Source organism: Oncorhynchus tshawytscha, linkage group LG19, assembly GCF_018296145.1.
Source record: "Oncorhynchus tshawytscha isolate Ot180627B linkage group LG19, Otsh_v2.0, whole genome shotgun sequence".
NCBI lineage: Eukaryota > Metazoa > Chordata > Actinopteri > Salmoniformes > Salmonidae > Oncorhynchus > Oncorhynchus tshawytscha.
In genome coordinates, this window is record NC_056447.1 from 45,291,785 (window position 1) to 45,304,325 (window position 12,541).

General features: G+C 44.4%; 1 protein-coding gene across 1 annotated transcript in view; it reads right to left on the bottom strand.

The window, feature by feature from the left end:
• Window positions 1-187: 187 nt before the first annotated feature.
• Window positions 188-12,541, bottom strand: part of LOC112218843 (leucine-rich repeat-containing G-protein coupled receptor 5) — a 29,073-nt gene continuing 16,719 nt past the window's right edge. The window contains exons 7-16 of the mRNA XM_024380051.1: window positions 12,017-12,085; window positions 11,856-11,927; window positions 11,645-11,716; window positions 11,418-11,486; window positions 10,158-10,229; window positions 9,942-10,007; window positions 2,933-3,058; window positions 2,698-2,789; window positions 2,471-2,557; window positions 188-1,760 (exon numbers count right to left, since the gene is read on the bottom strand). Coding sequence (XP_024235819.1) covers window positions 739-1,760; window positions 2,471-2,557; window positions 2,698-2,789; window positions 2,933-3,058; window positions 9,942-10,007; window positions 10,158-10,229; window positions 11,418-11,486; window positions 11,645-11,716; window positions 11,856-11,927; window positions 12,017-12,085 — 1,747 coding nt within the window. The 3' untranslated portion in view covers window positions 188-738. The remainder of the gene's footprint in view (window positions 1,761-2,470; window positions 2,558-2,697; window positions 2,790-2,932; window positions 3,059-9,941; window positions 10,008-10,157; window positions 10,230-11,417; window positions 11,487-11,644; window positions 11,717-11,855; window positions 11,928-12,016; window positions 12,086-12,541) is intronic.

Here is a 12,541-nt window from a genome sequence, read left to right on the forward strand (position 1 = left end):
AACTGGAGTGAAAACAGATGTTGAATATGTTCCATCAAGCACATAGGAGTCAGACCATAAATAACAAACATGATCCAAATAATTTGCTTTATACGTTCCACATTTAAAACTCTCTACATTTAAAACTTATTTGACCTTACTGTGACATTTGGTAATATCATTCAACTTGTAGCAATAAACAAACATGTCCTTACATTAGTGTTTGCTTTATATTATTTTTGGTAAACGACTTGACAATATTACATTTCCTCTATTGGCCAACTGATGATTCACAAACCATAGATCAACTAGTAGGTCCAATCTTTCTAAATACTTAAGAAATATATATATATTTACACCTAGAAAAAAAGGATGCAACAAAAATATTAACAATTATAATTCATTAAACTATTCCACAGAGGTCATATAATTGTCGAAGTATGGTGACAGTTACTGTGTGTGTGCTGATATTTCAAGTACTTGAGAGTTGCTGAAAAATAACACTGTTACAGACCACTTCTATGTGTATGTATCTGAGGGTCACCTCAATGTTATCTATACCTCATGAGGACTTATCCATCCCCCAACCTGTCAACAGTGTCACTATAACCATCACTGTTTCAGTGTGGGTCCCCCTGAGACTGGTGCTGATGTGACACTGCTTGCCACCTGGGTTAGAGTCTGGAGAGAGGTGGGAGTGGGCACACGGGAGTGGGCAGGGGAACTAGCACCAGCAAGGAGTTAGGTGTTCTCTTCCACTTACAGTGTGAGAGAGACAAGGGCTTGCATGGAGTCACATGACTGTTTCTCCATGTCTTCGGAGTTCACTGAGAAAAAACTAGTGAGGCGCTGCCCTTTCTTTAGCCTGTGTGTTGTCCAATAGGGAAGCCTGCTGAGATCTTCCCTGAAATGAGGGCTGAGGAGCATGTAGAGCAAGGGGTCCAGACAGGAGGGCAGGGGCCCCACGAACAGCAGGATGGCCTTAGCCACCTTAGGGCTGGAGAGCAGGAGGAGGGAGGAGAAGGAGGGAAGTGTCACAGGGAAAGAGAGGAGGCAGTTGGTGAAGAGGAGGCAGGCCATAAGTTTGGTCACAGAGTAGTCCTGGACAGTGACTCCCTCTTTCTCTGCTGTGTCTCTGTCCATGTGACAGTAGTGTCTGGTATAGATGGCTGTCATCAGGAGGTAACACAGGGAGTTGAGCAGTACCAGGGCCGTGGCGTAGCTGTAGCCCAAACGGGAAGAGTGTCCGTAGGGAGAGGCCATGCAGAGAGAGGAGACCCCATACTCACCCATAGTGAGGAGTGGTAAGGCGGCAATGGCTCCAGCCAGGAAGCAACACAGAGCTGAGATACCTTGAGCACACCCCCACCCCAATGGAATCCTCCTGGTCTCAATCTCTGACCACTGTGAGCCACGGACAGTACATCCACGATATAAGACAACTGCCGTCAACAGGAAGACACTGGCCTCTGAGGAGAAGACTGACAAAAAGTCAAAGATCCAGCAACCTGGCCCACCCTCCCACCACGCACCATAATCAGTATAGTGGTCAAATGAAATGCCGTCTAGTACAGCCAGAGCGGCGCTAGAGACGCCATTGAGGAGGTGGACCCAGGCCAGGACTCCCAGTAGATGCTGGGTAGGAGAGATCGGGGACTTCGAGGAGAGGGCGATGGATACCAGGACCAGGGAGTTGGACACCAAGGAGAGGATGACGATAATCCAAACAGCGCCTCGCACCAGCCAGCTCCCAAATAAACTCTGACATGACTGGAACGGACCTGGGGACAAACAGTCGTCAATGAACTACCCCAGTATTAGATTTGTGACATTGTCAAATGAAGTATGTATGGGCATGGAATCCACTACGGTCCTATAGAGATACAGAGTGTGTATGGGCATGGAATCCACTACGGTCCTATAGAGATACAGAGTGTGTATGGGCATGGAATCCACTACTGTCCTATAGAGGTACAGAGTGTGTATGGGCATGGAATCCACTACGGTCCTATAGAGGTACAGAGTGTGTATGGGCATGGAATCCACTACGGTCCTATAGAGGTACAGAGGGTGTATGGGCATGGAATCCACTACAGTCCTATAGAGGTACAGAGTGTGTATGGGCATGGAATCCACTACGGTCCTATAGAGGTACAGAGGGTGTATGGGCATGGAATCCACTATGGTCCTATAGAGGTACAGAGTGTGTATGGGCATGGAATCCACTACGGTCCTATAGAGGTACAGAGGGTGTATGGGCATGGAATCCACTACGGTCCTATAGAGGTACAGAGTGTGTATGGGCATGGAATCCACTACGGTCCTATAGAGGTACAGAGGGTGTATGGGCATGGAATCCACTATAGTCCTATAGAGGTACAGAGTGTGTATGGGCATGGGAATCCACTACAGTCCTATAGAGGTACAGAGTGTGCAGGCTTTTGTTCCAGCTTAATATTAACACACCTGATTGAACCAATCACAGACCTACCTTGGGCTGGGGAACAGTGGACAGAGTGCTGGGGTCTGGCGTCTACCTCACTCTCCACCAGGAAGTTATTCTGGTCTCTAGCCTCCTCTATAAGCAAATGGTAAGTAATCATTACTTTCACTTAATACACCAACCAAAACACAAAACATATTTCAAGGATGGTTTTTGAAGGTATGTTCCTTGGTTGGCTATGATGTGTATTTCCTTTCCAGTGACGAGATCTTTACTGATGTTCTCCGTTTTCCAGATGTAGGGGGACTTTGAGTTTTCTCCGGGTACAAAGGCACAGCACTGGAAGGCGTAGGGCATCACCACTACCCTGAGAACAATGCATAGCTTATGGTAAGACAGCTGCACGCAACCCCATAACACTTACTGCACTACATTCACTCACACACCGTCTCACCTTGAGTTGAAATCATTTTTAAGGGGCCCAGTTTAATCGTTAACTCTGTCCCCTACCTGAGTTTAGGTAGTCTCTGGACAGGTAGTGTGTGTCTCAGGGCAGTGTTGCCAGCGAGTCTGAGGTGTGTGAGGTCCTGAAAGCCTTCCATAGGGACGGAGGACAGCAGGTTGGAGCTGAGGTCACTGAGGGAATGGAAACACAGATAAAGAGAAGATACTTTATTTCAATTGTATGTCTGCATGTCTATGTCAGAGTTTCTCAAACTCTGCCCTGGGGCCCCCCTGGGTGCACATTTTGGTTTTTGCCCTAGCATTACACAGCGGATTCACATAATAAAAGATTGTTCGAATTAGCTGTGTAGTGTTCTGGCTGTTTTAAAGACTGTTCTTTTGTTCTTTAATATCATTTACATTTAGAGGGAATACACACAGACACACAACAATGCCCATCTTTTAGAGTAGTTCTTGCAGAAAATGTGTAATAGGGAAAAAGTTCTGACATTCTTCGGGGAATTGCCAGGGACCTCACAATACCATATCACGATACTTAGGTGTTGATACTATACGCATTGCGAATTCGATACTGTGATTCGATGTTACAAACATTTTGCTCACTATGTGTCTGCTGCAGAGGGACAAGAGAGAGCCATGATAAAACACGTTTTGATCAGTCATGGAAATGCAAGAAATATCACACAGTAAAGAGGCCTCATTAATGATTTATTTCTGGCTTTCATTATTGTCCTGTTGCCAAGCTAGAATTTGTACATTGTATTGTCAGAAATGTCAAGTGTAGAAAAAGAGGTCTGCTAAGAAGGGTGGGTTTCTTTAGGATTCAGATTAGGCAGAGATGCTTGTAATGTCCAACTCGTTTAGTCATGATGATAACATTGACATAACATCATGACACCCTTCCAAGACCTCCAATACCTCCTCATGTATACACCAAATGCCATTCTGTTTGGGCTGTACATTGTGAGATGAATATCTCACATTAAAATGGGCACATCATTTCATTCTGTCTTTCATTATGGTCCTACATCATAAGTGTTGATGCTGTTCACATGGCAAACCATCAAACCAGGCTAATTTGAGTACATTTTGGATTTGGATTTGAGAGTCAATCTATCATAACTTGTACTACATATGAAATCTTTGGTTCAGGATTGTTTCACTTGAGCTGAATAGGGCATATGTAGTATTTATTTATTTTGTTTATTTGTCAGGGACAATGTACAACAAAACAAATCTCAGAATAAGTGATGTGTTTCACCAGATTTAGCTGACAGTTAATTTACATCTGCAGTCCCTGGGCAGGTGAACATACACTATATCAAAGCAATTTTTTGGGGTCACATACACATGGTTAGCAGATGTCATTGTGAGTGTAGTGAAATGCTTGTGCTTCTAGTTCCGACAGTGCAGTAATATCTAACAAGTAATTGAACAATTCCCCATCAACTACCTAATACACACAAATCTAAAGGGGTGAATGAGAATATGCACATATAAATATATGGATGAGCGATAGCCGAGCGGCACAGGCAAGGTGCAATAGATGGTATAAAATACAGTATACACATGTACTTACTGTATGATATGGGTAATGTAAGATATGTAAACATTTAAAGTGGCATTGCTTAAAGTGACTAGTGATCCATTTATTAAAGTGGCCAGTGATTGGGTCTCAAAGGCAGCAGCCTCTCTGAGTTAGTGATTGATATTTAGCAGTCTGATGGCCTTGAGATAGAAGCTGTTTTTCATTCTCTCGGTCCCAGCTTTGATGCACCTGTACTGACCTCGCCTTCTGGATGGTAGCGGTGTGCAACCGCAGTGGCTCTGGTGGTTGTTGTCCTTGATCATCTTTTTGGCCTTTCTGTGACATCGGATGCTGTAGGTGTCATGGAGGGCAGGTAGTTTGCCCCTGGTGATGCGTTGTGCAGACCGCACCACCCTCTGGAGAGCCTTGCGGTTGAGGGCGGTGCAGTTGCCCTAACATATTGTGATACAGCCCGACAGGATGCTCTCGATTGTGCATCAGTAAACGTTTGTCAGGGTTTTGAGTGACAAATTTCTTCAGCCTCCTGAGGTTGAAGAGGCGCTGTTGTGCCTAATTCACCACACTGTCTTTGTGGGTGAACCATTTCAGTTTGTCTGTGATGTGTATGCCGAGGAACTTAAAACTTTCCACCTTCTCCACTAATGTCCCTTCAATGTGGATAGGAGGGTGCTCCCTCTGCTGTTTCCTGAAGTACACAATCATCTCCTTTGTTATGTTGAAGTTAAGTGAGAGGTTGTTTTCCTGCCACCACACTCCGAGTGCCCCCATCTCCTCCCTGTAGGCTGTCTCGTCATTGTTGTTAATCAATCCCACTACTGTTGTGTTATCTGAAAACTTGATGATTAAGTTGGGGGTGTGAGGGTCAGCGAAGTGGAGATGTTGTTTCCTACCTTCACCACCTGGGGGTGGCCTGTCAAAGTCCAGGACCCAATTACACAGGGTGGGGTTGAGACCCAGGGCCTCCAGCTTGATGATGAGCTTGGAGGGTACTATGGTGTTGAATGCTGAGCTGTAGTCATTGAACAGCATTCTTACATAAGTATTCCTCTTGTCCAGATGGGCTAGGGCAGTGTGATGGCGATTGCATCGTCTGTGAACCTGTTGGGGCGGTATGCAAACTGAAGTGGGTCTAGGGTGGCCGGTAAGGTGGAGGTGATATGATCTTTGACTAGTCAAAGCACTTCGTAATGACAGAAGTGAGTGCTACGGGGCGGTAGTCATTTAGTTAAGTTATCTTTGCCTTCTTGGGTACAGGAACAATGGTGGCCATCTTGAAGCATGTGGGGACAGCAGACTGGGATAGAGAGTGATTAAATATGTCTGTAAACACACCAGCCAGCTGGTCTGTGCATGCTCTGAGGACGCGGCAAGGGATGCCGTCTGGGCCAGCAGCCTTGCAAGCTTTAAAACGTTTAAATGTTTTACTCACATCGGCCACGGGAGGAGGGGGGTGCAGTCCTTGTTAGCGGGACGTGACAGTGGCACTGTATTGTCATCAAAACAGGCAAAGAAGGTGTTTAGTTTGTCTGGAAGCGGGACTTCGGTGTCCGTGACGTGGCTTGTTTTATTTTTGTAGTCCGTGGTTTCCTGTAGACCCTGCCACATTTGTCTCGTGTCTGAGCCGTTGAATTGCGACTCCACTTTGTCCCTGAACCGGCATTTCGCTTGTTTGATTGCCTTGCGGAGGGAATAACTGCACTGTTTATATTCAGCAGTATTCCCAGACCTCTTTCCATGGTTAAATGCGGTGGTTCGTGCGAATGCCGCCATCCATCCACGGTTTCTGGTTAGGGTAGGTTTTAATAGTCACAGTGGGTACAACATCTCCAATGCACTTCCTTATAAACTCACTCACCGAGTCAGCATATAGATCGATGTTGTTCACTGTGGCTGACCAGAACATATCCAAGTCCGCGTGATCAAAAAAATCTTGAAGCGTAGATTCTGATTGGTCAGACCAGCGATTAATGGTTCTAGTCACTGGTACATCCTGTTTGAGTTTCTGCATACAAGACGGTAGGAGCAAGATTGCATCGTGGTCGGATTTGCCAAAGGGAGGGCGGGAGAGGTCTTTATATGCATAGACGGAATTCGGAGCAGCAGTGATCAAGTGTATTATCCCCACGAGTACTACAATCAATCTGCTGATATAATTTAGGTAGCCTTGTTCTCTAATTTGCTTTGTTAAAATCCCCAGCTACAATAAATGCAGCATCAGGATATATGGTTTCCAGTTTACATAGAGTCCAGTGAAGTTCCTTGAGGGTCATCGTGGTGTCTGCTTGAGGGTGAATGTACACAGCTGTGACGATAACTGACTATTATTCTCTTGGGAGGTAATATGGCCGGCATTTGATTGTGAGGAATTCTAGGTCGGGTGAGCAGAAGGACTTGAGTTCCTGTATGTTGTTATGATTACACCATGAGTCATTAATCCTGAAGCATACAATACCGACGTTCCTAGAGTGGTGTTTATCTCTGTCAGCGCGATGCATGGAGAAGCCCGGTGGCTGAACTGATTCCCGACAACATATCCAGAGGCATCCATGTTTCCGTGACACAGAGGATGTTATAATCTCTGATGTCTCTCTGGAAGGCTACCCTTGCTTGAATTTCATCTACCTTGTTGTCAAGAGTCTGTACATTGGCGAGTACTATACTCGGAAGCGGTGAGCGATGTGCAGGTCTATGGAACCTGACCAGGAGGCCGCTCCATCTGCCCCTTCTGCGGCACTGTTGTTTTGGGTTGGCTTCTGGGATTAGATCCATTGTCCTGGGTGGTGGTCCAAACAGAGGATCTGCTTCAGGAAAGTCGTATTCCTGGTCGTAATGTTGGTAAGTTGACGTCGCGCTTATAGCCAATAGTTCTTCCCGGTTGTATGTAATAAGACTTAAGATTTCCTGGGGTAACAATGTAAGAAATAATACATAAAAAACAAAATACTGCGTAGTTTCCTTAGGACTCGAAGCGAGGCAACCATCTCTGTTGGAGCCATCTTGGTCAATCAAACATCACCAAAATTATGAGGACATCTGCTCGTCGAGCATCTCATTCAAAAATCATGGACATTAATATGGAGTTGGTCCCCCCTTTGCTGCACTCTACTGCCTCCACTCTTCTGTGAAGGCTTTCCACTAGATGTTGGAACATTGCTGCAGGGACTTTGTTCCATTCAGCCACCAGCATTAGTGAGGTTGGGCACTGATGTAGGGTGTTCCAATTCATCACAAAGGTGTTCAATGGGGTTGAGGTCCGAGCTCTGTGCAGGCCAGTCAAGTTCTTTCACACCGATCTCGACAAACCATTTCTGTATGGACCTCGCTTTGTGCACAGGGACATTGTGATGCTGAAACAGGAAAGGGCCTTCCCCAAACTGTTGCCACAAAGTTGGAAGCACAGAATTGTCTAGAATGTCATTGTATGCTGTTGCGTTTTGGCATGCGCCAAACTCAGATTAATCCGTTGGACTGCCAGATGGTGAAGTGTAATTCATCACTCCAGAGAACGCATTTCCACTGCTCCAGAGTCCAATGGCGGCGAGCTTAACACCACTCCAGCTGACGCTTGGCATTACGCATGGTGATCTTAGACTTGTGTGCAACTGCTCGGCCATGGAAACCCATGTCATGAAACTATTGACGAGCAGTTATTGCGCTGACACTGCTTCCAGATACAGTTTGGAACTCGTAGTGAGTATTGCAACTGAGGACAGAGGATTTTTACGTGCTTCAGCAAGCGGCAGTCCCTTTCTTTGAGCTTGTGTGGCCTACCCCTTCGGCTGAGCCATTGTTGCTCCTAGAAGTTTCCACTTCACAATAACAAATCAAAATATATTTTCTATTTTAGATTCTTCAAAATAGCCACCCTTTGCTTTGATGACAGCCTTGCACACTCTTGGCATTCTCTCAACCAGCTTCACCTGGAATGCTTTTCCAACAGTCTTGAAGGAGTTCCCACATATGCTGAGCACTTGTTGGCTGCTTTTCCTTCACTCTGCGGTCCAACTCATCCCAAACCATCTCATTTGGGTTGAGGTCGGGTGATTGTGGAGGCCAGGCCATCCATGCTTTTACATCTGCATTTGCTTGCTGTTTGGGGTTTTACGCTAGGTTTCTGTACAGTACTTTGTGACATCGGCTGATGTAAAATAAATAAATGTGATTGATTGATGCATCACTCTCCTTCTTGGTCAAATTTCCCTTACACAGCCTGGAGGTGGGTTTTGGGTCATTGTCCTGTTGAAAAACAAATGATAGTGCCACTAAGCGCAAACCAACAGGGATGGCATATCGTTGCCGAATGCTATGGTAGCCATGCTGGTTAAGTGTGCCTTGAAATCTAAATAAATCACAGACTGTGTCACCAGCAAAGCACCATCACACCACCTCCTCCATGCTTCACAGTGGGAACCACACATGCGGAGATCCTCCGTTCACCTACTCTGCATCTCACAAAGACATGGCGGTTGGAACCAAAAATCGCACATTTGGGCTCATCAGACCAAAGGACAGATTTCCACCGGTCTAATTTCCATTGCTCGTGCTTCTTGGCCCAAGCAAGTCTCTTCTTCTTATTGGTGTACTTTAGTATTGGTTTATTTGCAGCAATTTGACCATGAAGGCCTGATTCACGCAGTCTCATCTGAACAGTTGATGTTGGGATGTGTCTGTTACTTGAACTCTGAAGCATTTATTTGGTCTGCAATCTGAGGTGCAGTTAACTCTATTGAACTTATCCTCTGCAGCAGAGGTAACTCTGGGTCTTCATTTCCTGTGGTGGTCCTCAGGAGAGACAGTTTCATCATAGCGCTTGATGGTGTTTGCGACTGCACTTGAAGAAACTAAAACATTTCTTGAAATTTTCCGGATTTACTGACTTTCATGTCTTAAAGTAATGATGGACGGTTGTTTCTCTTTGCTTATTTGAGCTGTTCTTGACAGAATATGGACTTGGTATTTTACCAAATAGGGCTATCTTATCACAACTCAACTGACTGGCTCAAACGCATTAAGAACTAAAGAAATTCCACATTAACTTTTAACAAGGCAGTACTGTTAATTGAAATGCATTGCAGGTGACTACCTCATGAAGCTGGTTGAGAGAATGCCAAGAGTGTGTGTAACCAGTGTGAAATGGCTCACTAGTTAGCGGGGTGTGCGCTAATAGCGTTTCAATCGGTGACGTCACTCGCTCTGAGACCTTGACGTAGTTGTTTCCCATGCTCTGCAAGGGCCGTGGCATTTGTTGGGGCGAGGAGAGGGACGGAAGCAACAGTGTTACATGTACAAAGCTGTCATCAAAGCAAAGGCTGGCTACTTTGAATAATCTAAAAGGTTACTCACAGGGTTCTGAGTTCAGTCAGCTCTAGGAAAGTGTCTGCTGGAACCTTGTGGATATGGTTTTGATGGAGGTGACTAAATACAGCAACACACATCACAAATGTCCCCTGGATTGTATTTATGGCTGGGTTGAGGACTAACAATAATGGTAACAAAACCACTCACATTTTCTGGATCTTTCTGCAGCCACTGAAGCTGGGAAGATGCTGGATCCGGTTATGGGAGAGATCCCTGCAGGTACAGTGTTCATTATTGTTTATTTAAAATTATGTTTAGGATAACACAACATCTAATTTCTAAGATACTGAACCAAGAGATATTATAGTACCAAGAGATATTATAGTATCAAGAGATATTTGGTCAATCAGCATAGGGACTTACAGCTGTATCAGGTTGGGTAACTGGTCACAGAGGGTACCTGGCAGTGATGAGATGTGTGTACCTGTGACAGCTCTGAATAGACAGAGGATTTGGTCATAGAAAGGACAGACTCAAACCACGTTTACATCCACAGTTTTTATGCGAGTAAAGTCATATTGACATTTTTTTTATGTCACAAGAGCTGTGATGTAAACAGGACATTTTGGTGTAATTTTATAAATGTCTACAGATCATTTCTTCGTTCGACATGGTGAGATCTTTTTATGTCTGTAAAATGAATTATGCGGGAAATGGCGGTGGACACGACTTTATGCGCAAATTTGTATATAATAGCCATCACATCAAAATAAATTTGGAGTCAGGCAATAATATGATGCGTGGTCCTCCCACTACAACTCGGGAAACCATGCAGTTTATTAGGCTAAAGATTAAATAAGTTAGGATGAACTTGCACAGTGATGAGCTTGACGCTCCTTTCCAATAACTATTGATGGTCTTATCATTTTTTATTTATTGTTTTACTGTTTTCAGTTTTTGTTTTCGGGGGTCTTATTCTGGTGACATGATGATCGAAGCTTGACTGCAATTTATCCAAAATAATTTCTTCATGTAGACTAGCCAACCCGCACTGTATCTGTGAGCTGTTAGCACACGTGCCAAGACCAGAGTTGGCACATTTGCTATTTAACGCAACAGTTTTTGTGAGAAATGGAAATACATTGAACTTTTTTTCTTTTTTTTGGTACATTAAAACTAAAAGGGATGCTTTTTTCACTTCTGGATTTTGGCAATGAGGCCCTTTACCTACTTCCCCAAGGTCGGATGAACTTTTGGATACCATTTATGTCTTTGCGTGCAGTTTGAAGGAACTTGATAACTAGCATGTTATCAGATACCAATAGACTCCATTAATTGTGCTAATGCTAGTTAGCATTGGCTTACAAAACTACCTCTAAATTCTTTCATACTGGACACAGGGACATAAAAATGGTATCCATGAGTTCATCTGACTCTTGGGAAGCAGACAAAGGGCCTCCTTGCCAAAATCCAGAAGTGAAAAAAGTGCATTACTTCATAACGCACTGGTTTTTATCCGCAACAAGTCCATTTGGTGGAAACTGCACATTTTTTTCTTTTATGTGGATTCTGGAATATTCGCATGAAAATCTGTCTGCAATTGGATGGAAACCTAGCTAATGTGCTGAATCTGATTCATGAGAGCTGGGGTGTATTTAGGGACTTTAGAGGACTGAGACTTACAGGGTTTCCAAACTGTTTGTGCCAGTGAGGTCTGGAAACTCTGTGATATCTGTGGCTCCGTTGAGTGATCTATACAATAACAAAAAAGACGGACAAAAATGTGAAAATCACACCTGCTTAGCTTTCTTCAATTTTCATCTACTTTTTCATCTACATCTACATCTAATTTTCATCTACATCTTCTCAAATGAGGTAGGACAGAATGAAGAGGGATAATGGAGACTTACAGCATCCGTAGCGCTGGTAAATGCTGGAAAGCTGATTTGCCTACAAACTGGATGGGATTGTTGTAGAAGTATCTGTTAGAGAGAAAATAGAGCGCAATTGTCCGCGGGATCAAAATGACCTCACTCATCGAATCATTGTGAATCGATCATAATGATTGATTACTTATTCACGATCAACTTCACATCAGGACGTTGACGCAAGAGCACCTACATTGTGTCGAGGGATGGGTTTCCCACGAAGGCTTCCTCTGGGACAGATCTGATGTTGTTGCTATGGAAACTCCTTGGGGGCAAATATTTCAGATTTAGGATAACTGAAAATGTGATTTGTTCTATAAGTGGCAGCACTGGAGTGTAATGAGTTTCACTCACAGCTCTTTGAGGTTAGGGAGGGCTCTGATGGCCGTGGGAAACATGGCAAGGTCGTTGTAGTTCAAATCTCTGAGGGTCGGGGAAAAAAAGGAACACATTAATTATTACAGTTGTCTGCACTGATACAGTAACTTCCCTTACTCTACTTTCCTGTCAAGAATTCATGGCTGCAGTGAAGTACAGAAAGGTTCCAGACCCTCTATCTCTGTCCAGAGTTTATACCACTCATATTAGAGCCTCTTTCTCACATGAGGCTGCTTCCTGTTTGTCCAAACTAGATGCCTAGGAACCTATAGGTCTATGCTAAGAACTGTCAGGTCTGGATTGGCTCCCAGGCGGAGGAGGGTGAGGAGGATTTACAGTAGTTCACAACCTGCCTGCTCCTTCGTGGGCAGGGGACTATTGTACTGCTAAACATAATTTACACACATCAAGTACAGGGGGGTTTCCTGGAACCATGTGAGGAACCATGTGAGGAACCATGTGAGGACATGAAGTGCCTTCAGAAAGTAGTCATACCTCTTG